This window comes from Gracilinanus agilis, chromosome 1 (genome assembly GCF_016433145.1).
Source record: "Gracilinanus agilis isolate LMUSP501 chromosome 1, AgileGrace, whole genome shotgun sequence".
Lineage (NCBI taxonomy): Eukaryota > Metazoa > Chordata > Mammalia > Didelphimorphia > Didelphidae > Gracilinanus > Gracilinanus agilis.
In genome coordinates, this window is record NC_058130.1 from 184,705,902 (window position 1) to 184,732,072 (window position 26,171).

Sequence of the window (26,171 nt, forward strand, 5' to 3'; positions counted from 1 at the left end):
TGCAAGCTGGTCTTTTGCCATCTGAAATTCTGAAGAAATCCATTACCACCGCATATTCTGACACTACACATATACTTCAGTGACATTTGAAATGATCCTGGTCACCTGAATCTGTAAGGATTCTTAGAAAAAATTAAGCACCATTTCCCTCTCAAATCCTCTTTTTTTCTGTCCATCCTTTGTAGTTTTGCTTTAGGCCTACAGCGATCTTCATTGACTGTTGGTGTCAACTTCTCACTGGACTCGCTGTTCCTAAGCAGCCTCTCAAATTTATTTCTAACCCAAGACTCCTCTATTTTCCTCTGGAGTCCATGGCGGAAGTTCTCCAGTAAGAAAAATCCACTGCATTCTAGTGATTTATAACCTTTTATTAGTGAAAGTGTCTGTAAGCACAATCAGGGTGCATATAAAACAGTGCAACATTTCTGTTTTATTAGTTTGAGCAAATTATTTTGTTTTTAAAGTGTGACTAATGAAGGCACTTAGTTGTTTTGGTGAACTGTGCATCAGAAGTGTAGTTAACCAGAAAAAAAAAAAAAAACAACCCCTCCCCAACAAAGGCATATGCAAAACAGACAAAGGGTATGTATGCAGTTATGAAAAGAATGATGGAGGCAAGATCACCCAATGTGGTGACTATGTCCCCATTTTTTGTAAACTAAGGCTTATCTGGAATTAAAAACTGCCAGTGAATTCAATCCTGTGGTTGTACTTTCTAAAAATCTCAAAACATTTGCACAGTTCAGGAGGGACAGAGAGAAGGCACACATGCATGGCACATTTCCTGGTCAGAGTTTTTTTTTCTAATTTGGTAACAATTGAACATTTCAATATATAGCCTGAAGACAGGACTGTGTTTTTAAATCACCGCTTGTAAGAGTGTCTGTTGAGTGTCTTGTGGTACTTGGAACTGAAAACTGATTTAGACAGTGCTAAATATTGTCCTCCGGGGTATCTGGCCGCAGTGAATATGCAAGCAGAGTATTTATTCACTGGCTTTGGTTCCATTGAAGTCTGTATCTCTGGCATCTATTTCTTCATCTGAGCCTTCTGCATTTTCAATCACTCTTCGGCCTCCAGATCTTCTGGGGGCAGCAAAAGATGTCTCATTTCCTCGCCTGTGCATTAGAAAATAAACATCTTTTAGAAAACAAATTCTTCTCAAATCTAGATTGGACCAAAAGGGGAAAAATGAATCAAGATGAGAGTACAATTTGAATTCAAGAAACCCAGAAGGCTTTTTCAGGTGTAGATTAGATCATTTAAGTTATCCTGAACATGTCTGTTGTGCAAGAGTCTAGGCTATATCTTAAGCAGAAAGAGTCTGGATTTGGAAAATTGTGATCATCACGTTACTGTCTTTTTGTCCTTTAAAAGAAGGGTGGTTCTCCATTAAAAAAGGATTCACTTAGACTTTTTTATGAAGGTAGGGTTCTCCATTCTTAGGAAGTCCCAGGCTAACTTCAATTCCATAGTAGGTGTTAATTCCTTTCCTTCTTCAAGATACAGTGTTATCAATTTTAAATCGGGTAAAAGAGGGATTGAGAGCCAGGCCTAGAGACTGGAGGTCAAATATGGCCTCAGATACTTCCTAGCTGTGTTACCCTGGGCAAGCCACTTAACACCCATTGCCTAGCTCACTTTGGATCTATTTTATTTGGAGGAGGGAAGCAAGTCCATATTCAATTTAACTTTGCTAGGCTGAAAGAAATGATTTAAATGATATGAGCCTGCAACCATAGGGAAAGATGAAGCAAAAAGGGATAGAATTATTCCCCAGTAGAGCAACTGTAATAGTTGAAATTCTTTCAGGTGGCTGGGAGGAAAATTATTCAGCTTAGATTTTTATTTCTCTGACCTTAAAGATAGGCCTTGCTCTCTTGTCAATGTCTGAGAGCCAAGTATGTCCTGAAAGAGAAAGTTATCTAACACTATTCCTTCACGACACCATAGCTTTTAGTAGACATTCTGAAGGCAAGAAGCATTTTGAATTCCAAAGGAGCAACTATATCGAGAGGTAAGATGATAGACATAAGCAAGGTCCTATATTTCATGATCGCTGAGAAAAGTAGCAAAGGTCAGATTGTATTGGAAACAAAAATGCTGGTTTCTAAACGCTACCAGTTTTTGGAAAGGGGGTTACCCAGTGGGCAGCAATCATGAATAAATAGTTAAAGTTGTATCATGTCATTGCAGAAGACCAGGTCAGCTTCACTTCAAAGGCTGAGTATTTAGGCCTTAAAGACACCTTTGAACTTCAAAGGGTCAGCAATAATTCTTACAGGCCAGTTATTACTTTGGTCTTAAAAGCTTCCGTATGTTCTACCTAGACTCTCTTAAATCTTAATTGTTGAGGATAGAATTTCCCAACACTTTAAAGTTAGTGGCAAACCAATGAGTGGTATGGGGGCAGAGTGACATAGACTTTCCTAGAAATAACCCTTCTGAGAATGAATGTACCTTTCTGGATGTGCATGCATACTCATGTGTGTGCATACACACATATGTACCCCTTCTTTCTACTGTAGCTACTGCTATGTCCTTCATGCTCAAAAGTTGAAAGAGAGAGGACAGCTGGGTAGCTCAGTGGATTGAGAACCAGGCCTAGAGACAGGAGGTCCTAGGTTCAAATCTGGATTCAGACACTTCCAAGCTGTGTGACCTTGGGCAAGTCACTTAACCCCCATTGGCTAGCCCTTACCACTCTTCTGCCTTGGAGCCAATACTCAGTATTGACTCCAAGACGGAAGGTAAGGGTTTTAAAAAAAAAAGTTGAAAGAAAAAGGGAGAAGAATAAGGTAGCCCAGTATAACATAGACAACTCCATGTGTTAAGTCCCAACTAAATAATTGAAAAATGAGTATTTTAGGGAAAATGTTGACAAGAAGCTTGCAAAAAGGGCACTGGATTTGGAGTCACACCTCGGTTTCAATCCAGTTCTGTTATGTAATCTACTATACCTGTGTATTCCAGAGCAAGTAACAACCTCTTTGGTCTCAGTTTCCCCATCTGTAGAATTGGGTGGGACTAAATCATTCCTAAGGTCCCTTCCAGCTCTAAGCCCTATCATCCTACAGTTAAAAAATTAATTTTAGGGACAGCTCTGTGGCTCAGTGGATAGAGAGACCCAGGCCTGGAGATGGGAAGTCCCTGGTTAAAATCTGGCCTCAGATACTTCCTAGCTGTGTGACCTTGGGCAAGTCACCTAACCCTTTACCACTCTTCTGCCTTGGAACTAATACTTAATATTGATTCTATTTAAGAAGATAAATGAGGGGACAGCTGGGTAGCTCAGTGGATTGAGAGCCAGGCCTAGAGACAGGAGGTCCTAGGTTCAAATCTGGCCTCAGACACTTCCCAGCTGTGTGACCCTGGGCAAGTCACTTAACCCCCATTGCCTAGCCCTTACCACTCTTCTGCCTTGGAGCCAATACACAGTATTGGCTCCAAGACAGAAGATAAGGGTTTAAAAAATAAAATAAAAAAGAAGATAAATGGTTTTCTACCTTCTGTTCCAATTCAATTACCCAAAGGAGACTTCTTGTGACGTAGAAATCTCTGTTGTGAAGGAAGTATTTTCAAACTCTAGTGCCAAGGATAGAATTTGGGTCTATTTATATTATGAGGTAAGGGAGGCCACTTAAATGTTTTATTTAAGGGCTTGGTCCTAAGATAAGTGAAGCTGAGTAAACTTCCCCAAGAAAAAAAGGAACTTGCTTTAAGGAAGAGAGTACTTCTGGGAATATCCCTTTAGTACCCTAGGCCAGTTTCATTCCAGTGTTCACTAACAGGAGGCAGTCTTCTCTTTGTAACAAATCAAGGCCTAGGCTTGCAGAAATAAGTTCCTGTCTTCATCAAAAAAAAAGAGAACTGCCACTTCTACCCCCTCCCCAAAATGTGAGCCCTAGAACTACATCTGGCAAATGAGTCAGGATGGTCTTGAAGAATTAGAAAGAGAGATGTAAAGCTGATAATAAAGAGCCCTTGCTAAGACATGATTCAGCTTTAAATATTTTGGTGACAGCAGCAAAGCAGAGACTGCCCCAAAGAGAAGATAGATGCAAATATTACAACATAGGGTTATTTGGCCTCTGAAAGGAAGCCGGGGGGGGGGGGGGGGGGTAAACTCAGTTTGCAAGTGACAATGGGAAAAGGCAATTAACCCCTTCTGTAGCTTACAAGTTTCATCTCTTCCAAAAGACTTCCACAAGCGTCTGATGAAGAGCTCTGCCCTATATTCCATGAATGCATTGTTTCTGTGGTTTTGAAAAACACCGCCATGAGGATGGAAGCTGGTTTTGCAGTGGCTAGCCTATTTTTTCCTGTATCTTACACTGAGGAAAGTGGCCATTGGCAGTTAGGACATTCTCAAGCTTCATGCAGTTCAGGCACTAATAAAACATTTTGGTGGTTGCTTTTTTTCCTTTCCCTAACTTTGATGCTATTTGCAAAAGCATACTTGTGAGAATACATTGGTTGTGGTCTCCACAAACATAGATAGTGCTTTGTGATTTCGTGTGATTAATGAATAGCCACATGGAAACAGTTTTCCTTGCCAAAAACAAAAAATTTGTGTTGATGGCAAAATATTGATACTCAATTTTCTATGTGTTTTTAAGGGTGCAGAAGACTTCATGCAGATGAAAAAACTCCAGCAATTCATTCAGTGTACAGCTTCTCATCCTTAAGAATTAAGTACTGTTTTGGTGTGAAATCACATGCTAGAGTGTTTCCTAGAAGTTGGGAAGGAAAATGGGTCAAGGGATAAAGTCTCATTGTAATATTTGTCTCTTGGGATAAAAGACAAATTGGTACCAAGATTTCTAAGCCTTCAGATTTTGCAGGAATCTCATGGAAATTTGCCAGGGCAAGAAAAAAGAAAATGGAAACTTGGTACAACAGAAATGAGCTGCAAAGTTGAAGGCATGGTACCTGGTAAGTCATTGCGAAGGTTCCTGTGGGCCTCTGAAACAAAGAGAGAAGAGTCCCTGGTGGTTACCATTGGAAAATGGGGGGAAAAAATCCATTTACTTATGTAACTTTTCCATCGGAATTTAAAGAATTGGGTTTAGCACCTTTAAACCAGCCTTACAGATACCCAGGTACCTGATGTTTGTGGCAAAGATACTGACTTTAACAAAGCTATATTTCGAGAGAGCGCTAAAATTAAAAAAAATAAAAATTTAAAAATCAAAGAAAAAGATTAGGCTCTTAAATTTCTGTACACAAAAGCTTTTCTTTAAAAACTTTATGTTACGTCATACTTCACAATGTATGGCTTGCACTACTGCCTACCTGCTCAGACAAAAGAGCATTCAAATGACCTGCTCTGAAACCCTGACTTTGGAACAAAAAGCTGAGAAGTTGTAGATAAAAGGCCTTTGGCAATAGATCATCATGCTCATACACTTTTACCCCAGGAAGAGAGGTAGAAATGGATACCCTCCATGTAACTGGCAATATGCTAGGTGATATGTCTTAAGACTATAGAAAAGAGAAGAATTCCTGTGGGCCTCTAAGTAAGGTCTATCCTGCTGAGGAAGGAAGTTTCTCTTCTCTTTAGAATGCCACATTTCCTTGAGAAGCTAGGCAATCCTCATTGAGTTGACTTACAACCTCAAAGATGAGGCCAGACTACCTTCCTAGACCTGGAGATAGAGGAGGATGACATCCAGGCAAGGCAAAAGAGGCGTTGAACTTTTCCAAACAATTATTTGATATATTTTTTGTATTAACAGTTTTGGCTGTTGATTGCCCGTCTTGCTCATGCAGATTGGATGTCTTCTCCCTTTCCCTTGCAAGAGTTTGGTATAAAGCATCCTATGAATGCTCAATTAATGTTAATAAGTTGTTCAGTTGATATTTTATGCCCTAAAAGTAGGTTTGTTGTTTGGTTAGACATAACTAAAGCTGGCTAAGTTCCTTCTAACATTTTAGCCCATGGCTCACTTAAAATCTTAAGAAGAAGAGCATAACAACACATCCCAAGACCTTTACTTTGTAATTTGTTTCATCAGCCCGCCCGAAGAGCTGCAATTAACCCCTGCCAACCTGTCCTCATCCAAAACCTTTCAGCAGCCTACAATACTGAACTGGTTTTTTACTATTTCACTGCTAGCAGGTGATGCCTGTGTTCTTTGAAAAATGGTTCGTTTGATAGTCTCCCTCTTAGCTAGTTATCTTGAAGGCATATATGAGAGCCATAATTCAGAGGCTCCCCTGGAGGAAGCACAAACTGCATTAGGTATTTTGGTCCCTTGTGAAAGAGGGATCTTACAGCTCTCTACAAATGGGCCCGATGGTCTTGGGCCCTTTGACTACTGAGAGCTCTTGCTATGGACATAATTATTCTGTGATATATTTGCTTTTCCTACTAGAGAGGGAAGGATGGGAGGAAAATTTTTTAAGCATTAGAATTAATTAAGAAGTCATGGGAGGGGCAGCCAGGTGGCTCAGTGGATTGAGGATCAGGCTTAGAAACAGGAGATTTGGGTTCAAATCTGGCCTCAGACACTTCCTAGCCGTGTGACCCTGGACATGTCACATACCCCTCATTGCTTAGCCCTTATTGCTCTTCTGCCTTGGAACCAATACTTAGTATTGATTCTAAGACAGAAGGTAAGGGTTTGGTGGGGAAAAAAGAGGTCAGGGGAGGAGACCTAGTTTTCATTGACTTTCAGCTATTGTTTTGTTTTGTGGAAATTTCAGAAAGGGATCTGAGTGATGAGTCATAGTCCTGTTTACCACCCATATACTTTTCTTTCTTAAAACTATCCTACCTGTAACCTGGGACAGCTAGGTGGGGTAGGGGAGAGAATACCAGACCTAGAGACAGAAAGACTCATCTTCCTGAGTTCAAATCTGGCCTTAGACACTTATTAGCTGTGTGACCCTGGGAAAGTCACTTAATCCTGGCTGACTCCATTTCCTCATCTGTCAAATGAGCTGGAGAAGGAAATGGCAAACTATTCTAGTAACCTTGCCCAAAAAAACCCCAATGAAGTTATGAAGAGTTGGACATGACTTGAAAACAACTGAACACCAACAAAAATTTTTACTCTAGGCTGGAACAGGGTGATTCTATTACTTTGCCTGGGTTCTTTGCTCCACCAGACTCCTTACCAATCAAATAACATTTCTCAGTCTGGGAAGGTCTCCTTGGAAGCCCCTAAAATTTTTTCCTTGGACCTTACCTGAGTTTGCTCTTGAGGGCATTCACCTCTCGGCCCATGGCCTCATTGCTCTCAGTGGCCTCATCCAATTCTCTCTGGAGCTTCCTGCGGTTAGCATTGATGCGCTGGGATTCTTCTTCTGCCTCCTCCAGTTGTCTCTTCAGCTGCTTCACCCTCGTGTTACCTTTCTCAGCCTGAGAAAGGAGAGGCAGAAGTCAGGAAAGTACAAAAAACATGGCACTAAATCTGTCTGGGAAGGAAACCATCTGCCCAATTGTGTTACCTGTTCTTTGTATTGCTCGGCTAGCTTCCTTTCGTCTTCCACTTGCAACATGACTTCTTTCAACTTCTTGTCCTTCTGGCGTAATGTCTTGGTAGCTGCCTGTTTTTCCCTGAAATCAGCAGAGAAACAAACAGGTTTATTGAGTGCCTCCTGCATGTAAAGCTGTTAGTCTTTGAAGAAAGAGAGGAAGATAGGCCAAGCACAAGAGTTTGCAGTCTAGTAGTGAGACATGAGTTGTCTCCAGCTCAAAGGTGATGCTTCCCTCTTGGGGATAGCTAGAAGGCTAGGTGGACAGAGCTCTAGGCCTGGAGTTAGCAAGACTCAAGTTCAAATCCATCCTCAGATACTTAGAAGCTGTTGGATCCTGGGCAAGTCACTTAACTGTTTGCCTCAGTTTCCTTTTCTATAAAACAAGGTAGAGAAGGAAATAGCAAACTGCTCTGGTAGCTTTGCAAAGAAAATCCCAAATGAGGTCACAGAGTCAGATATGCCTAAACAACAACAATGATCATCTCCATTATGGAAGGCAATTAGGTGGTTCAGGGGATAGAGCACAGAATCTGGAACCTGTGTTCAAATCCAGCCTCAGATACTTATTGTGTGATTCTAGGCAAGTCACTTAATCTCTGTTGTCTTAGTTCACTGAAGAAGAAAATGGCAAACAACTCCATTATCTTTGCCAAGAAAACCCCTTGGACAGCACTGGCTTGCTATAATCCATGGGTCACTAAGAGTTGGATATCACTGAACTGGTGAGAAATACAGAGGGTGTTTTGGGGGTTTTTTGGGGGGGCGGATTTGGGTTTGGCTGTTATTTGTTCCTGGTTTGCATTTAAATGACTTCAATAAATAGCAGAACTAAGTACTAACAAAATATGCTGTGACCTTTTACCTTAATTATCCATCATCAAAGAGGGACTGCTTTTACTTCATTATTATCTTCTTTTGTAATTCTTTACAGTGCCTACTCCTTACCATTAACCTTTCATGAAGACTCTGGAAAAATAGTTTGGGATGAGAAAATACCTTTGTCTGGTGACAGATAACTAATATTATCAGTAATGGATGATTTACACAACTCCACATTGTGATTATCATAGTCCTCTAATGCCTAGAATTGAGAAGATGATTCCTGCCTTTTGTTGCCTCTAATTCAGGACATTTTCACTGGGTTTGGGGGCCAGAGCTGAGGAGTTTAATATCCTGAAAGTTCATGTGCAGATACAAGTGGAGCAAGGTCCTCTGGTACCTGGCTTCCTGTTCCACTTGTTCCTCCAGCTGGGCGATCTTGGACTCTAAGGCAGCAATGGTTGCCTTGAACTTGGATTTGACAGCCCCCTCCATCTCTTGGAGTTTGCTCTTCAGCTCCTTGTTCTGCCTCTCAAGTTGCTGCCGGGCACTCTCGTTCTTTTGGGCTGTGCTGCGCTCAGTGGCCAGTTCATTGTTGAGCTGCTCTGCCTGGGGAGATATGAAGAAGGAAGTTCATGGTTCAAGGGAAAGACCTGTTCAACCTCACAAGGAAAGCAATTCTAGCTTTTAATTTTAGTGAAAGACAAAATCTGCCTAGGCTAGTGATATAGAGACTTTCATCAACTCACATGCAAAGTATAACTCTTTAAAACCTCTAGTTTCAGGGGCAGCTGGGTAGCTCAGTGGATTGAGAGCCAGGCCTAGAGACAGGAGGTCCTAGGTTCAAATCTGGCCTCAGACACTTCCCAGCTGTGTGACCCTGGGCAAGTCACTTGACCCCCATTGCCTACCCTTACCACTCTTCCACCTATAAGTCAATACACAGAAGTTAAGGATTTAAAATTAAAAAAAAAAAGAAGAGGAAAAACCTCTAGTTTCAACCAGATAATATATTAAAACACTATGGAGCATAGGGCAGCCTTGTGGCTTTTTTTGGTTAATGGTAATGATAGTAATAATAATGATGATGACAATGATAATAGCATTTACATAGTGCTTTAATATTTTATTATTATAATATGGTCCCCTTATCCACGGCTTCACTTTTTGTGGTTTTAGTTATCCATGGTCAACCCAAAGTGCTAGGCAAGTGCCAGAAGTCTGCCTATGGTAGCAGTCTCTTCTGCTTCCCTTTTCCCTCTTTTTAAGTGGGTTTTTGGGGAGGGTTGGGGTGGCCAAGGAGGGCCAAGCAAGGGGCAGGAGCAGAAAGTGAACACACACACACACACACACATATATATATATATGGGGGTCAGCAGATGTTTGCTTAAATCTGTGGTTTTAGCCATCCATGGTATATTTTGGAGTGTATCCCCCTCAGATATGGAACCCTATCATATTTAATTATTGTTTAATATTAAAATAAATAATGGTAATAGTATTTACATAGGGCTTTGGGGTTGCAGAGTCCTTTTTAAAAGTATCTTATTTTAGCTTTACAACAACTTAGGTGTTAGTGTTATCTGAGTTTTACAGGTGAAAAAATGGAAGCAAACAGAGGTTAAGTGACTTGCCCAGAGCCAAACAGTAAGTGTCTAAGGCAGGATATGAATGTGAATCTTACCAACCTCAGGATCAGATCTACTGCATCACCTAGTTGCTCCTATTAATGGTTAATGGTGATTGCAAATGTGACTTTAGAGTCCTACTGTGTATCATTCCTCCTAGAATGTTGGGAAGGCCTCATTTCATCTATTTTAGGCACTCTTGTAAAACACTTACCTGCTGTGTGGCTTTCCTGAACCGGTCACTCATGGCCTCCATGTTGCCTTGTTCTTCTTCCAGTTCTTCCTCCAGTTGGGCAATTCGAGCCTCTAGGCGGCGCTTGTCATCTTGCAGGGCATTTCTGAGCAACAGAATGGTCACAGAGGCATCAGCCAGACGTCAGCCAGAAATGTAGATAATGTAATACATAATATAATATAATAATAAAGCATTTAAGCCTGAATAAGATTTTGTTTCTTTCCTTTCCTTTATCATTCATTTGCCCACTTCTTTGTTTCATGCCTATTCTCAAAAAACAAACAAAATGGAGCACCCACTACCAAAAAGTTCTGGATTTGAGATGCTGTGAAGAAACAATGTATAATAAGCTCCATCTGGAGAGTTTTTCTACTCTTAGATTCTCATCCCAACAACAAAGCTTGGTTGAGAATTTCCACATGTTTCACATTGTAAAGACAGGTTAATTACTGCCACTTCCAATGCTGTTTCTAGGTAATTTGGCAGTGTTATTTAAACACCAGGAAGATCTGAAAGTGTGAGTCTACTTTGCCTAAGTCAGTGATGGCGAACCTTTTAGAGACCACGTGCCATGCATGCCCCACTCCACCCCTAGAGAACACATGGCTTGCCCTGCCCTCCCCAGAGACTGAATATGCCCCACCTCTGCCACCTTACCCCAGATAGAGCAGTAAGGAAGCACTCTCACTGGGCCACTAGGCAGAGGGGCAGATGAAGTGAAAAAAAAAATGCCCTTAGGTATAGAAGGGAAGAGAGCGGCCCCAAGTCCCTCTGCCTTTCTAGTAATGAACTCTGGCAGGCATTGGCTTGTGTGCCCACAGAGAGAGCTCTGCATGCCTTCTTTAGAGTGTGTGCCATAGGCACACCACCATGGCCTGCTGACTTTTTGCAGTAAAATGTTCCCAGCCCCATTCCCCAAGGCCTGAATGTAGAGGCTGGTCACTTACCTCCCAGACACACTGCTGGCCAGCTCCTCAGTCAATTCATCTTTCTCTAGGTCAGCTTGTTTGCGTGCCCTCTCAGCAGCAGCCAGATCCTAGAGGATTAAGAGGAAGGAGGAATTTGCTATTTTCAGAAGGAGGGGAGACTCTTGTGTCATTTTCTTGAAAGTCAGTCATGGATTCCCTTGTTCTTTGTTTAGCTGGGAGAATGAGTCCTACCCAAAGATTACCAATGTCTATTTCTTTAGAGAAAGTAGACCAACCAAACTGGATTTGGAAATGGCCATTCCTCTGAGAGAAAAAGGCAATTTATGTCAAGGAAATACAAAAGAACCTTGATTTCCTTTATCTTTTTATTTTCCTTCGAGAAAGATAGAGAAAAGATTGATATGGGTGGGAGAATTGAGAATACTGATTTATAAGCCTCTGGTTACTACAATCCAACTTGAAGATTTACTTTTCTAAGTGAGATCTTACCTCTTGGAGTTGCATGAGGTCTGCTTCTAAGCTCTTGGCTTTCTTCTCATTCTCCTTGGCAGTGGCAAAGATCTCTTCTCTAGAGGCCCGAGCATCTTCCAACTCTCTTTGAAAGTCCTTCATCTGAGCCTGGATTGGTTCAGCAAGAGTGGACAAAAAGAAAATTGTATCCCTCAGAATGACTCTGCTACTTTTATTTTTTAAACAAAGTTCTGTTCTTTGGTTTCTCTTTCAGTTCAAACCTAAATTTTACTCTCCTTACCACAAGGTATCCATGAAGCTATAGAACTCTTCAGGATGTTTTGGCTTTTAGCCTTGGACCCCAAAACTTGCAGGAATCTCTTTGGCTTTCCTCTGGGTGTCCCAGATTGACTTACCTTAGAAGATGAGCCTTAATACACCTTGGCTACAATTCATATCTGCTGCTTAATATGGAGTCATGCACACAGCAGACGCCTAGTGCTTATTAGCTGTCCAAATGGGTAGTCTTACCTATGAGACTCTAACATCAGAAAGACCTTTTCTGTTTTTTTCTCCACTCAGAGAACCACTGGTATTGGTACCAAGGAGGAACCCCACCCACCTGGAGTTTACGAAGTTGCTTAATAGCCTCCTCCCGCCCTTTGATGGCCGAGTCAGCCTGGAGCTCCAGATCTTTGATGTCCACTTCTAACTTCTTCTTGGCCGCAGCTGCCAGGGCCCGCTGTTTGCGCTCATCTTCAAGTTCTGTCTCATACTCATGAAGCTAATCAAGAAAAGGAGAGGTTGGTATGCTACAGGTTTACTTTCTGGGAGGCTTTAGCTCTCATCCCTGAGGGGTGGGTCAAAGATGGCAGTCATGAGGGGGTGCCTCCAGGGAATGGGAGAGCTCAGTATAAAGAATCCCCACCTGCTTAGATGGAATTTTTCTGTTTAGTGTCAAGGCTGGATATAGGTGTCCAAATGAAGCCCCGATACATGTAGAACAGAATAGACAATGAGGTCCCTCAGGGGAATCTGAAATAGTTGTTCATGTGATCTAGTGCCATCAATCCCACCCTGAAGGGTGTGTGTTGGCAATGTTTAACAATCTGCTCTTTTGTAGCCCTCTCCCAAAATTTGAAAGACATTTTTTTAAACTCTTACCGTCTGTCTTTGAATTAATACTAAGTGTTGGGGGCAGAAGAGTGGTATGGGCTAGGTAATGAGAGTTAAATGACTTTTTCAGGTGTCACACAGATAGAGTGTCTCAGGTCAAATTTGAACCCAGGACCTTCTGTCTCTAGGCCTGGCTCTCAATTCACTGAGCCATCTAGCTGCCCCAAACACACTTTTTAAAAAAACCCTTACCTTTGGTCTTGCATTGATACTAAGTATTTGTTCAAAGGCAGAAGAGCAATAAGACTAGGCAATGGTGGTTAAGTAACTTGCCCAGGGTCACACAGATAGGAAGTGTCTGAGACCAGATTTGAACCCAGGACCTCTTATCTCTAGACCTGACTCTATCCACTGAGCCACCTTGCTGCCCCAAACACAATTAAATTTAATCTTACCTTATTAACATTTTTTCCCTTCTTAATTCTAAACAATCAACAAATCAGTCTTTGATTTGTAGTGTTTGCCATTTCCCAAGATATAAACGCTCACACTGAAAAGAAAACAATCAGCTTTCTAGAGCTGATATAAGTTGCCTTTCTTTCTCTTCCTTTTACCTTTTTCTTCTTTCCTTATCCTTCTTCCCAAGCCTCCCTTTCTCTTCCTCACAGAGGCTATTTAGAATCAAAACTCAGCTCAAACATCACCTTCTGCAGAAGGCCTTTCCCCTTGTTTCCTCTCTAAGTATCAATTCTAAGACAGAAGGTAAAAGTTTTTTTTAAAGAATTTCTTTTGGAATATTCTGTTTTAGGTTGAATTCTATATTTTTTATTTTTGTAAATGTTTAATTAAATGTCTCATGATTTAATATTTCTTAGTATCTTAAATTTGCATGATTTTTCTTTATTTTACTCTTATTTCCTTTTAATAGAAGCTTTTATTTAATTTCCATATTATTGACAAGTAAAGCATTCTAATATATAAACAAGAGCATAAGAAAATGATAGAATTAGCCTGACAAAGGAGATAAGAGTTTGGGTTTTAAAGCCCAGAAGACCGGGCAAATTCTCCTCTGACATTGACTAGTTATCCAATCCTGAATAAACCGTACTTTGCTCAGGCAACTCCCTGGGACATAGTGGACTGGGCATCAACTGTTGTGAGAGTTTCATGTGAGAATCACTACTGTAACTGTTGGCCTTGTATTCAAATATAAGAAACTACACATATAAGATGAAACTAAAGAAAAGATAACTGTAAATCTTTGTACATGTCTGTTAACTGCTATTAGCAAGTTAACCTCTTCCCCAAATGATACACACGGACACACACACACATATATGGACTATAACTTAATGGTAACCCATAGCATCCAAATCAAGTGAAATGATTTATGTAAAGCAGTATGTACACGTTAGATATTATTACTGTTATTATAAGGGACAAAGTTCCCTTTCCCTCCCCACCAGGAACATTACCTGCTTCTGTAGCTGCCTTCTCTTCTCTTCATTTTGCTCATCCCTTGCTTGGAGATCTCTCTCAAACTGACCCTTCAGGGCTTGCATGTTGACCTCCAGCCTCAGCTTGGCATCCTCAGTGGCCTGCAACTCATCCTCCAGCTCTTCCAATTGTGTCTTCATCTCCTCCATCTGGGTTTCCAGAGCTCGTTTGGACTTTTCTAGTTCGTGGACCTTGTGGACAGAATAAACTTTATTACGTGGACCATCATTTGTACAATCAGTCAGCTAGATGGTACAATGGCTTGAGTGTGGGACTGGGAGTCAGGGAGACCTGAGTCTGAATCCTGCCTCAGATACTTACTAGCTGTGTGACCTGGGCAAGTCACCTAAGCTCTCTCATCCTTAGATGCCTTTTCTTTAAAATGGGAATAATAATAGCCCCTACATCACACATTTGTAAAGTCAAATGAGATAACACATGATATTATCTACAAATGTTAAACAGCTATACAAATGCTATGGCTATTATTATTATCATTGTTATTATTATATAACATAATGAAGATTACTCCTGAGTAACGTTGCCTTTTACTGTACACAGGATAATCTTGCTCAGAAATAGCAATTTTTTTGCCAGAAGCTAGCAGAGTATTTCTTTCCTCCGCAGGTCTCCAATCTTTATCTTTCACATTGGCTACAATCCTTTCTATCTCTGATCCAGTTCCAGGCATTCCTTCACCTTCTTAATATTACAATGACAGAAAATGGTTGTAGCCATAAGTATGGGTTCTGAACTCAGCCCTTATTTCTTGGATTCTACCCTGAATCTGTAGCCGGTCAAGTCTGGCAATTGTAGGCTTTGGTGGAAAGTAAATGGAGGGACCTTACTGGGAGACTGGCCCAACATGGATGAGAAGAGGGATTGTGGAAGACTCACATTTTTGCCCACATCATCCTTGGAGCTAACCAAGTCTTCCATTTCAGCTTTGAGCATTTTGTTGGTTCTTTCAAGTTCTTCTTTGGATTCCAGAGCCTCCTCCAGAGCCCTGGCTAAGGATAAGGCTTTTGTTTCCTTTTCTCGAGCTTCCGCCTCTGCTCTGTCTCTTTCGTCTGCATATTTGGAAGAGATGTTTTTCTCCTCCGCTAACAACTGCAAAACAGCAAAAAAAATCACAGAGTTGAGCGCCAGCTAGAGATAAGGGCTTTGAAGGTTGTATTGGCACCTTTTCATCTTCATTTCTTAATCCTCAATGCGGAAAGCGCCACATGTCTTATGTCCTGTAGAAATAATTTAATCATCCATGCAAGAAATTCAACATCATATTTCTGCTTTAGTTTTTCTCAGCTGACTGCATTAAAAGCCCAAAATAGCTAAACCACTTTCTACATAGAATTTTAACATAAACCAATGATGGCTAATGCTGGTCAGAACATGGCTCTAGTGAGGTATTATCCAAATAAGAATTTAATCCTGTTACAGACCTGTTAACTTTGTTCTAGTTCTCTACTCTCAAGTATCTGTCACAAATAATACACTCAGTCACAAGGAGAACCAGGAGAGAGTGGAGATGGCCAGCACAAATCTATCTCTACCACTAGAAAAACTCAAAGCTTAACAAATATTGCTATTTGAATAATTTTTATCTGCAGAGAAAAAAGTATAATGTTTCATAGTAACACTTCATCTATCCAAAGATCCAGCTACTGGAAAATTGAAGCTTCCAGGAGATAGACAGAAGGAAGCAAAAAAAATAATAATAATAAAAAGAAAGAAAAGAAGAGAAAGAAAACCCCAACAACAAAAAGAAAGTTTCTAACGTTCATAATCCATGCACTGTACCAGATGGGCGAGGTGTAGAGTCAATGTTAGACCCTCAACTGAATACTAAAAAAAATAAAAAAAAGATTAGAAGCAGCAGAAGCACATTGACAGTATGGAGAAATAATAGCTAACAGTAGTAAGAAGAGACTAAAACTGAAAAAAATAGGCAGAATTAGAAAAACCACAGAAGTTTGGGACTATTTAGCATAAAGGGAAGCACACCTATGTACATCAGCTGTCCCAGAAAGCATACTCTTACTACAGAACAATAGGATATATGTGCTATGTGTGTGTGTATAGGTGTGTGCATATGTGTCTGTATCAACAGGGCTAAAGCAGTTAAAACACTGAGTTAAAGGTCTAGAGAATCTTAGCCCAACAAGTTTAAACCTCACCTGGGCTACTATAGTGCTTTGCATTTTAAGAAGAGTAGAATGGTCAGAAATACCTTTATTTCTGCCCACTTAGGGCATCTAGGTGGCACAGTGGATGGAGTGCTAGACTCAGAGTCAGGAAGCCCTGAGTTCAAATATAGCCTCAGACACTTACTAGTTGTGTGACCCTAGATAAGTCACTTAACCCTGTTTGCTCCAGTTTCCTCAACTGTAAAATGGGAATAAGTAATAGCATCTGCCTCCCAGGGTTGTTGTGAAGATCAAATGAGATGATATTTGCAAAACACTTAGCACAGTACCCAGCCCTTAGTAGATGTTATATAAATACTTATAACTTTCCTTTCTCCTTCTTCTCCTCTCCCCTCCCCTTCCCACTTGCTCCCCTTCCCACTGCCATGCAATATGACTAATTTTGAGTTTTAAGATGGATTTATAAAGCTCAAACAATGAGCCTAAACCAAGAACTTGAAATTCTATAGAAATAAGTAGGAAATTCCACCTTTAGATTTAAAAAAAAAAAATCAACTTTCCTAGTTGAAAGTTGGGAAAACCATAGCTTAAGAGCAATTTATGTTTAAAAAGAAAAAAAGACAGGGATTTTAGTTGGCTACAAGTTCAATATGAAGCAACTAGTGTAACACAGTTGCCAAAAAAACAAAACAAAACAAAACAAAAAAGAGGCTATCCAGAGAGAGATAACAACCAAAATGGAAATTCAATTGCATTGTCATACGGGAAATGATTAAGAAGATTGGAGAAGAGAAATTTTAGGATGATATAATGTTTTCAAATGTCTAAAGAAATATCTCATTTAAAAGGGCTGGACACTAATAAAATGCATATTAAAACAATTCTCGAAGTTAACCTCATACCTGTCAAATTGGTGGAATTGCAAATTGGTAGAATATTTTTGTGGAATGTATAAATGGAGGTTTTGAACCTTGGACTGCATCCCCTTTCAGTCCCTTAGTTTTCCCCAAATTCCCTTTAATCTCTCCTGCACCGCCACGTTTGCGTGGTCACATTATTGTTTTATATTTGGCTGTAACTCCTTTCTCTTTCTCTTTTACTCCTGGGAGCAGGCTGGGTGAGTTTAGTACCTTCTCCGTCTAGTTTTTTTTATGTTAGTTTATTATTAATAAAACTTTATAAAATATAATGTTTAGTTATTGAATATTAATTTTAAGATCCACAGGAATAATCTGGTAAAACACAGTAAATGTTACAAAAATAATCATATCCTTTGGTTCAATTATTCCATTATTAGGAATATATCTTGAAAGTGTTATTTTCTTAAATTGAAAAAGAGATGTCTCTATGGATTTTCATGGTACCATTATATGTAATCACTAAAACTAGAAGCAACTAGTTGGAAGCAATCCAACAGGGCCAGAATTAATTACATGGTGATACATTCATGGAGTAAGATGCTATAATGCAATTAAAACTGGCAGGTGTGGAATATATAAAGATATTGGGAAAAAGATGAAATAATGCAAAGTGAAAAAAGTAGAGCCAGAAAAGTAGAACACACATTAACTAAGACCATAAATGAGGAAAAGTCACTGAGAATAAATGGGCAAAATATGCCGATTCCTAGTGAGGATCTTCAAGAGAGCAACTAAAAAACTGTTATGATACTTTCTACATTTAAATGTAAATACTTAATAAGCAAGTTTAGACAACTGAATTGATGTTCAACATTAATCTTTTAATTAAACATTTTTGAAAATGGAACATCCTCTCATAAATACCTATTCACTGACAGTGAATGACAAACTGTCAGATTATGGAGAGGATTGAACTAAATGATCTCTAAGGTCTTTTTGAATAATTCCAGGAATAACTGATTGTCATAACAATGTCCCTGGAGTTATTGAGAAGAAGCTAAATTACACTGAGTATAACCTGCTTAAGAAAGTAGGAAATCTGTGCCCAAAACATTTTAGAAAGATTTTATGTCCAAAATGAATAAGATCAAAAAATAATAATTTTGGTATTAAGTCATTTTGAGTTTTTCAGAATAGTGTGTGTATATATACACATGCACACATATTCTGTCAATGATGAACAAATTTAGAAGCCCAACAGTCAAAGTAATCCAACTAATGATATTATTTTCTTATAGTGAACTAAAGAAGTTCACTATAAGGATAGATCCTTCTTTAGGTTCATTATCTGATTTATAGTTATAGTAGGTTAGTACCCCACAAATCAAGATTGTTCTGTGACCAGAGGCTAGGCAGAATTCACCGAGGAGAAATAGAGACCAGAAATACCTAGAGCCGTGATGAACCTTTTAGAGACTGAGTGCCTAAACTACCCCTCACGCCTCATGTGAGCTGTTCCCCTTTACCCCAGACAGGGGAGAGAGGAAGCACTCCCATTGGGCTGCTGGGTAGAGGGGTGAGTGATGTAAGAAACGTCCTAAGGTGCATGTGGAGAGGGGGAAGAAAGCAGTCCCCTCTGGCACATGTGCCTTAGGTTCACCAACGCAGACCTAGAGGAACTTCAAATACTAACTTGATTCATTCGACTGTTACTATGCAAACCGCCCCAGGAAAGAGATAAAAGCAGATTCTACCTGGTCAAACTTCTTTTGCTTCTTTTCCAAATTGGATACCAGTTGGCGCTGGTTGTCCAAGTCCACAACCAGGTCATCCAGTTCCTGCTGAAGTCTATTCTTAGTCTTTTCCAATTTATCATAAGATGCTGCCTTCTCCTCATACTGCTGGGTGAGACCTTCAATCTCTTTCTGGAGCCTCTTCTTGCCTTCTTCCAGGCCCTCCACAGTACTGGCAAAATCTTGTAGTTTCTTCTTTGAATCAGAGAGCTGAAATAATAGGAGATTCAGGTAAGAAGGAGGATGTACTATAGTGTACCCTTAGTTTCCTGACATGAGCCTACTTTGTGTTCTATCTATCCTCGTAAAACAGTAAAACCAAAATTACTTTTCTTGAAGACCTTCAGCCAGTAGGGAGATTGGAGCAGCTAATAACTAAACCAATGAACTAAACAACATGGTATAAGTTCTCAGTGGTCCACACTTTAGGGTCCTCTATATCTTAAGATCTAATAAGAATAATATGATAAGATTTAATAAGAATTAATAAGAAGATCTAATAAGGCACCATGGGTACAGCATAGGTTCTTAGAACAAACTATTCTGCTTCTCTCCAAGTTCTGCCTGTCCCTTGACTGGGATCAAGATGGCACCTGTATGTTAAGAGTTGAGATGTGCCGTTCCAGGTTTTGCTTGGCTTCTACTTCCTCATCAAGTTGGTCTTGCAGGCTATTCCTCTCATCCTCCAGCTGGCGAAGTTTGGTAGACACATTCAACTTCTGTCGTGTTTCTTCCTGGAGTAGCTCCTGTGAAAAGAACACACCAAGATGCCCTGCCATGAGGGCCTGTGTCTCAGCCCTGCTCCCATTCACCAGCTGGTATGGCACAATACTTACTTGGGTATCTTGTAACTGGGATCCTAGGGATGCGACATCTTTGGCCAATTTAATGGTCTTCCCCTCTGCCTCATTCAGCATCCCAGTGACACTCTCCACTTCATTCTAAGGTCCAATTACACATAAGGGGAGAAAGATTGGTTACATGATTCAATTAACCATCCTTGCCCATACACAAAAATAGCACTCTGTTGGATGGAAAAGTCAAAATCTCTTATATCTCATCTGAATCTAAGATCCCTAGAACATAGTCCCACCTAAGACTCAATTGTAGAGCAAGCCCATATTGACTGGGACTTATAGAACCTCCTCTAAGGAGAGCAGTCCAGCTAAATTAAAGGTATACAAAAGTAGAAAAGACTGACTGGGATGATGGGTTCACCTTCACCAGAAGTCTTTATGCAAAAGTTGGATGACCACTTACTGAGTATGTTATAGAGAGGATTATTTTCTCAGGCATAGGTGAAGCAAATTTCCTCTGAGTTTCCTTCCAATTCTAAATTATTATGATAAATTGACCTTGAACACCTTACCAAGACAGGCACAAGCAAAGATGAATCTGTCTGACCCATTCCATTTCTGTAAGATGGGCACTTGGTTGGACATTTACCATGAGAGAAAAGACACATCCTTCCCTCCGGAAGTACATTTACTAGAAGGAGTTTGTGGTTCCCTATCCCCATACTTACTTCTCCATCGATTTGGAGATGCCTCGAGATAAGGAAGGTAGTGCTTTATAGCCATCTTTAAGACACTAACCTGTCATAAATTTCCTTTGCATCACCCTAGAGAAAACCATACTCCTAGGGATATAATGTCTTTGGCTAATTTGATGGTCTCTACCTACCAATTTCTGTAGTTCTGAGATAAACCATTTTAATCTCCTTCCTAGAATTCATCTCATTTCATTCTCATTTGCACTGAGAGTTCAAATTAATAGTCTGTACCCAGACAAGAAGTTGCTTTTGTTATGATGATAAAAATCAATCCTCTACTGAGCAATTAGTCTCCAAAGCACAGATGGAGAACATTTCTTCCCTATCCTGAATAAAATATTAATAAGTCTTTCTATACTTTGCCATTCACAGAACAGTTAAATCAGTGCAAATGATTCAAATTCCCTAGAAGAGAAGGATGAAGGGGAAATATAATAATGGTTTTAAGAATTATAAAATAGGTTGGTGATGCACTTCATTTCCACTGAGGGACCAAACTAGAGGAAATTTGATTTTGCAATAGTAGAGACTGAGGTTAGCTATAAAAAAAAACTTTCTGGAAGAGCCATGAGACTTCTGACTGGGTTATTTGGAGAGACTGAAGGAGCTCCTCTTTGGAAAGAGCTAAGAATTATAACCCTACCCCCCAAATCCATTAGCCCGTTATGGACTAGGTGCAAAGTTGGGTGTAGAAAATGCACAGGTAGGTCAAATGAAAAGGGCATGGGAGTTTCAGGGGACTGAATGCTCAATACAAGTCCATAGAATGATAGAGCAGCCAAAGTTGTGATGATGCACTGATAACAGGGACAGCTTACAGAACAAGGGAGATTATAGAACTACTTTATTCTGCACTGAACAGACCACACTTGGACAGTTCTACCTGCCACATTTTAGGAAAGAGAATTGGTAAGCCAGAACAAGGAGAGCAAATAGTATCATGAAGGGATTAGCAACTATTCCATAGGATTGGTTGAAGGAACTGGGGATACTTTATCTTGAAGAGAGAAGATGAGGAATATTTGAAGAGTCATGCAGAAGATGGATAGATTTCTGACTTCCACACATCCCCTGCCACCCCACCTCCACCAAAGGCAGAACTAAAAGCAACACAGAAATTCAGAGAAGCAGATATGGGCCTATTAAAAAAAAATCCTAACAATTAAAGCTATCCCAAAGTAGAACGAGCCCTTTATCAGTGAAAGTTTTCAAGCAGATGCTCACTCAACTGAAAAATGAGGTTCATAATAACATCTTCCAGGGTGGTTGTGAGGATCCAATGAGAAAATATTTGTAAGGCACTTATAGTGCCTGACACATAGAAACTATTATATAAATGTTAGCTATTACTATTATTGTTATTATTACCTCCGTTTCTTCAGCTATAAAATGGTAGGGTGGAGCTTATAATCCCCCATTGTGGGTTATAATAGCATCTACCTTATGATAATCAAAAGAAATAGTAATTGCATAAGCACTTAGCACAGTGTCTGGCAATTTCCTTGATTTCCTTATCTGTAAAATGGGATAATAATAGCACCTCCTAATTTTGCCTAAAGGGCTATAAAACAATGCCTACCCTTTGATCTAGTAATACCACTAGAAGGGCTGTATCCTGAAGATGTTAAAAAAAATGGTGGGGGGAGGACTTGTTTGTACAAAAATAGCTGTAGCAGCTCTTTTTGTGGTGGTAAAGAATTGGAAATTAAGGGGACGTCAATTAGGGAATGGCTGAACAAATTGTGGTATATAAGACCTATGTGAACTGATACAGAGTGAAATAGCAGAGCCAGGAGAACATTGTACACCGTAACAGCAATATTGTGGAATGATCAAATGGGAAAGATTTAACTACTCCCAGCAATACAATGATCCAGGACAATTCTGGTGACTTGGGACAAAGAATGCTGTCCACCCCCAGAAAGAGAACTGTTGGCATCAGAAAGCAAATAAAAGCACATGATTTTTCAATTGCTACTTAGGTTTGTTTTGGGGTTCTAATTTTATAAGGTTACTTACAAAAATGAACAATATAGAAATATGTTTTACATAATACATGTGTAACAGAAAAAAATAGCACCTCCTAGGGTTGTCATAAGGATACCATGAGATAATATTCAATGCTAGCTACTATTGCTATTGTGATGATGTGATTTTTTAGGACTATTAAAACTCAGAAGTCTTTCTAATCCCAAAATTTCAGCCAATTCAGAAAGCTGAGGAAGTTAGAACGGCCACTGCCGGGACCCCGGCTGTCTCTCTAATCCCCTCCCAGCAGTTTCTGCTCTTCCATTGCGGTGGGCAGATTCCTGAACTCACCTGCAGCTTGTGGACTTTGTCATTGAGCTCTGCCCGAACCCGCTCTCCATCACTGCACTTGGACTGAAGTTCCTGCACTTGTGCCTCCAGTTTCTTCTTCTTGTGCTCCACCTCCTGCTTTGCCTGGTTCAGAGACCTCAGCTCATTGGCCAGGTCTGCATTGTCCTTCTCCAGAGTCTGCTTGTTCTTGTCCAGGTTGGCCTTGGCCTGTCCCAAGAGCATAAGAGAAGAAACATGACAGCTAAACCTGGAGGGCTGGCGGAGACTGAAGGATGGGAAAGCTGGCGATGGAAGCAATGGTGTCTAGCTGAATCTATTACTCATTGAACACATACTACATGCATTTTATTTAGTTATTTATTTTTAAACCCTTACCTTCTGTCTCAGAATCAATGCTGTGTATTGGTTCCGAGGCATAAGAAAGGCAAGGGCTAGGCCACGGGGGTTAAGTGACTTGCCCAGGGTCACACAGCTAGGAAATATCTATAGCCAATTTTTAACCCAGGACCTCACCCCTCTAGACTTGGCTCTCAATCCACTGAGCCACCTAACTGCAGACATTTGGGATGGGTGTGTCAAGAGAAGAATAAAAACATGGTCTCTGTCTTCGAGGTTTTTATCATGGAATAGGATAAGACAAGTACACAGATAAAGGACCTCTATAAGTCTCTGTGGGCCTCAGCCGTGTTTAAACAAACAAATAAATAAATAAAAGGGGAAAGGGGTAGCTAGGTGGCTCAGTAGATAGAGAGCCAAGCCTGGAGTCAAGGGTTCAAATCTGACCTCAGATACTTCCTAGCTGTGTTACCCTGGACAAGTCACTTAACTCCAATTGCTTAGACCTTACTGCTCTTCTGCCTTGGAAATGATATTTTAGTATCTATTATAAGACAGAAGGTAAGAGTTAAAAAAAGAAAGAAAGAAAGAAAGAAAGAAAGAAAGAAAGAAAGAAAGAAAGAAAGAAAGAAAGAAAGAAAGAAAGAAAGAAAGATAAAACTTAGGGCAACTAAGTGGCACAGTCGATACAGTGTCAGGCCTGCAGTCAGAAGGACCTGGGGTTAAAATCTGGCATCAAATTCTTCCTAGCCATGTCACCCAGGGCAAATCTCTTACCCCTATTTGCCTAGCCCTTGCCCTTTTGTCTTACTAGGACAGAAAGTAAGGGTTAAACACATATACATAGTGGTATTATTAATATTCTTATCTTTAGCCTCTGTGGGCCTTTTTTCTCTTGGGCATCTAGGTGAAGCAGTGGACAGAGTGCTGGGCCTTTATTTGCTATGTGATCCTGGGCATGTTACTTCACCTCTGCCTCAGTTTCCTCATCTGTAAAGTGGGACATAATGAGAGTATCTACTTGATAGGGCACTGTGAAGGTCGAATGAGATAGTATTTGTAAAGGACTTAGTCTAGTGCCTGGCACATGGTTTTGTTCAGTTGTTTCAGTCATATCGAACTCTTTGTAACCCATTTGAGATTTTCTTGGCAAAGATACTGGAGTGTTCTCCTTCTCCAGCTCATTTTACAGATGGGGAAATTGAGGCAGAGTTAAGTAACTTACCCAGGGTCACATAGCTAGGGTAATCTCTGAGGCTGGATTTGAATTCAGGTCTTCCTGACTCCAAGCCTGACACTCTATTCACTAAGTCACCTAGCTGCCCCTGGCACTTAGTAAGCACTAAGTAAATGCTAGCTATGATGATGGTGATGATAATTATGTGACTGGTTAATGGAATAGATAGATAGCTCCCTGGATTCAGAATCAGAACACCCTGAGTTCAGATCCTAACTCACACACTGTATGACTGTATGACTCTGGGCAAATCACTTCACCTCTCCCTCAGTTTCCTCATCTGTAAAGTGGGAAATAATATCACCTATATTGCAGCGTTGTTGTGAGGATCAAATGGGATAATATTGGTAAAGGGTTTAGCACAGTGCCTGGCACAAAGTAGGCCCCATATAAATGTTGGCTATCATTATTATCCTGCTGATTATGATGGACAACAGAATGGACAGAGCCCTGGATTCAGTGTCAGAAAGATCCAAATTCAAATCCTATCTCACACACTTATTGGCTATGTGACTCTGGTTAAATCTCTTCCCCTTCCTTTCTCACCCCTCAGTTTCCTCATTTGTTAAAGAGCTATAAATGAGATTTATGAGAATCAAATGAGATAATACATTACAAAGGGCTCTGCAAACCTTAAAGTCCTGTATAAATATTAGCTATTATGATTTCTATCAAATAAGGGGGTGTGTGTGAATAATTCATCTCTTCCCTGGCTATCTTCCTACTTCCCAGAGCTATTGTTGGAAGGACGGAATGAAAGAGTGAGAGACTTGGAAAGGGCTTATTCCCACCCTTCTGAGCTGCCTTCCCTCCAGAAACTCCCAAGGCATGCTGGATTTACCCTCTTGAACTGCTCCAATTGCTCTGTGAGCTCCTCCACAGCCTGTGTGTGTTTCTGTCTCATCTCCTGGACTTGGGCTTCATGAGTCCGAATCTCCTCATCCAGCGCCTTCTTCAGTACGGTCACTTCTTGTTCCCTCTTGGCTCTGAAGAGGAGCAAAGACATGAGCTGTTTAAGTAGGGAGTGGAGAACCAAGAGTGTGGGGGAGGACTTGCTGGTTTCTACTTAGTAGATTTTCTGTGGCCAGTCTGCAATCTCAAACCAGCTTCCTTTTGTGACCTTGAGTTTGTGTGTGGCCATGTGTTCTGGAAAGATGAAATAATCTTAATATCAACCTAATCAAAACATAATCCAGGAAGACAGAGAGCCACCATAAATCATAGACTAAGGTCACCCAATCCAACCCAATCCAACTCATTGGAGTGGCTGGGGTAGCCATTGCCCTTTGTTGTTTTAGCTGTCCTTCTGGCTTGCCTCTCCACTCATGCAGATAATTGGGAATTGAATTTTGAATACCGCCACTTAAAAAACATATTTACTTAGAAATTTTTTAAAAGGAGGCTCAAGTGTCTATCATGGGAGAGAATATGGACATTGATTTCCAGGGACTTGGAACATATCACAGACTTCTGTTCAGTCATCCCTCACTATATACATGGTTTGCTTATGGTGGCTTCACTGTATCATGGGTTTAAAAAATATATATAATTCTGTATTGTGGAGTTACACTTATTGTGGCACACTATTGGTTGATGGAATGAAAGGCGAGCAACTACAGCACTGTGTTCTGTATCCTGGGCGTTGATTGGCTTAGTGACTATAGGTTAATAAGAGTGTGGAAAAGGTTTATAGGAGAGTGGGAAGGGCCTTAACTAACTCTCTCTCTCTCTCTCTCTCTCTCTCTCTCTCTCTATCTCTATATATATA

General features: G+C 40.3%; 1 protein-coding gene across 1 annotated transcript in view; it reads right to left on the reverse strand.

Annotated features, from left to right (window-relative positions):
- Positions 1–353: 353 nt before the first annotated feature.
- MYH11 (myosin heavy chain 11) overlaps positions 354–26,171 on the reverse strand; it is a 128,509-nt gene continuing 102,691 nt past the window's right edge. Inside the window, exons 27-41 of the mRNA XM_044678415.1 lie at positions 25,245–25,389; positions 22,831–23,037; positions 19,796–19,900; positions 19,553–19,705; positions 18,921–19,169; positions 15,057–15,269; positions 14,138–14,350; positions 12,169–12,330; positions 11,586–11,714; positions 11,115–11,203; positions 10,147–10,270; positions 8,705–8,913; positions 7,456–7,564; positions 7,194–7,366; positions 354–1,118 (exon numbers count right to left, since the gene is read on the reverse strand). Coding sequence (XP_044534350.1) covers positions 986–1,118; positions 7,194–7,366; positions 7,456–7,564; positions 8,705–8,913; positions 10,147–10,270; positions 11,115–11,203; positions 11,586–11,714; positions 12,169–12,330; positions 14,138–14,350; positions 15,057–15,269; positions 18,921–19,169; positions 19,553–19,705; positions 19,796–19,900; positions 22,831–23,037; positions 25,245–25,389 — 2,413 coding nt within the window. The 3' untranslated portion in view covers positions 354–985. The remainder of the gene's footprint in view (positions 1,119–7,193; positions 7,367–7,455; positions 7,565–8,704; positions 8,914–10,146; positions 10,271–11,114; positions 11,204–11,585; positions 11,715–12,168; positions 12,331–14,137; positions 14,351–15,056; positions 15,270–18,920; positions 19,170–19,552; positions 19,706–19,795; positions 19,901–22,830; positions 23,038–25,244; positions 25,390–26,171) is intronic.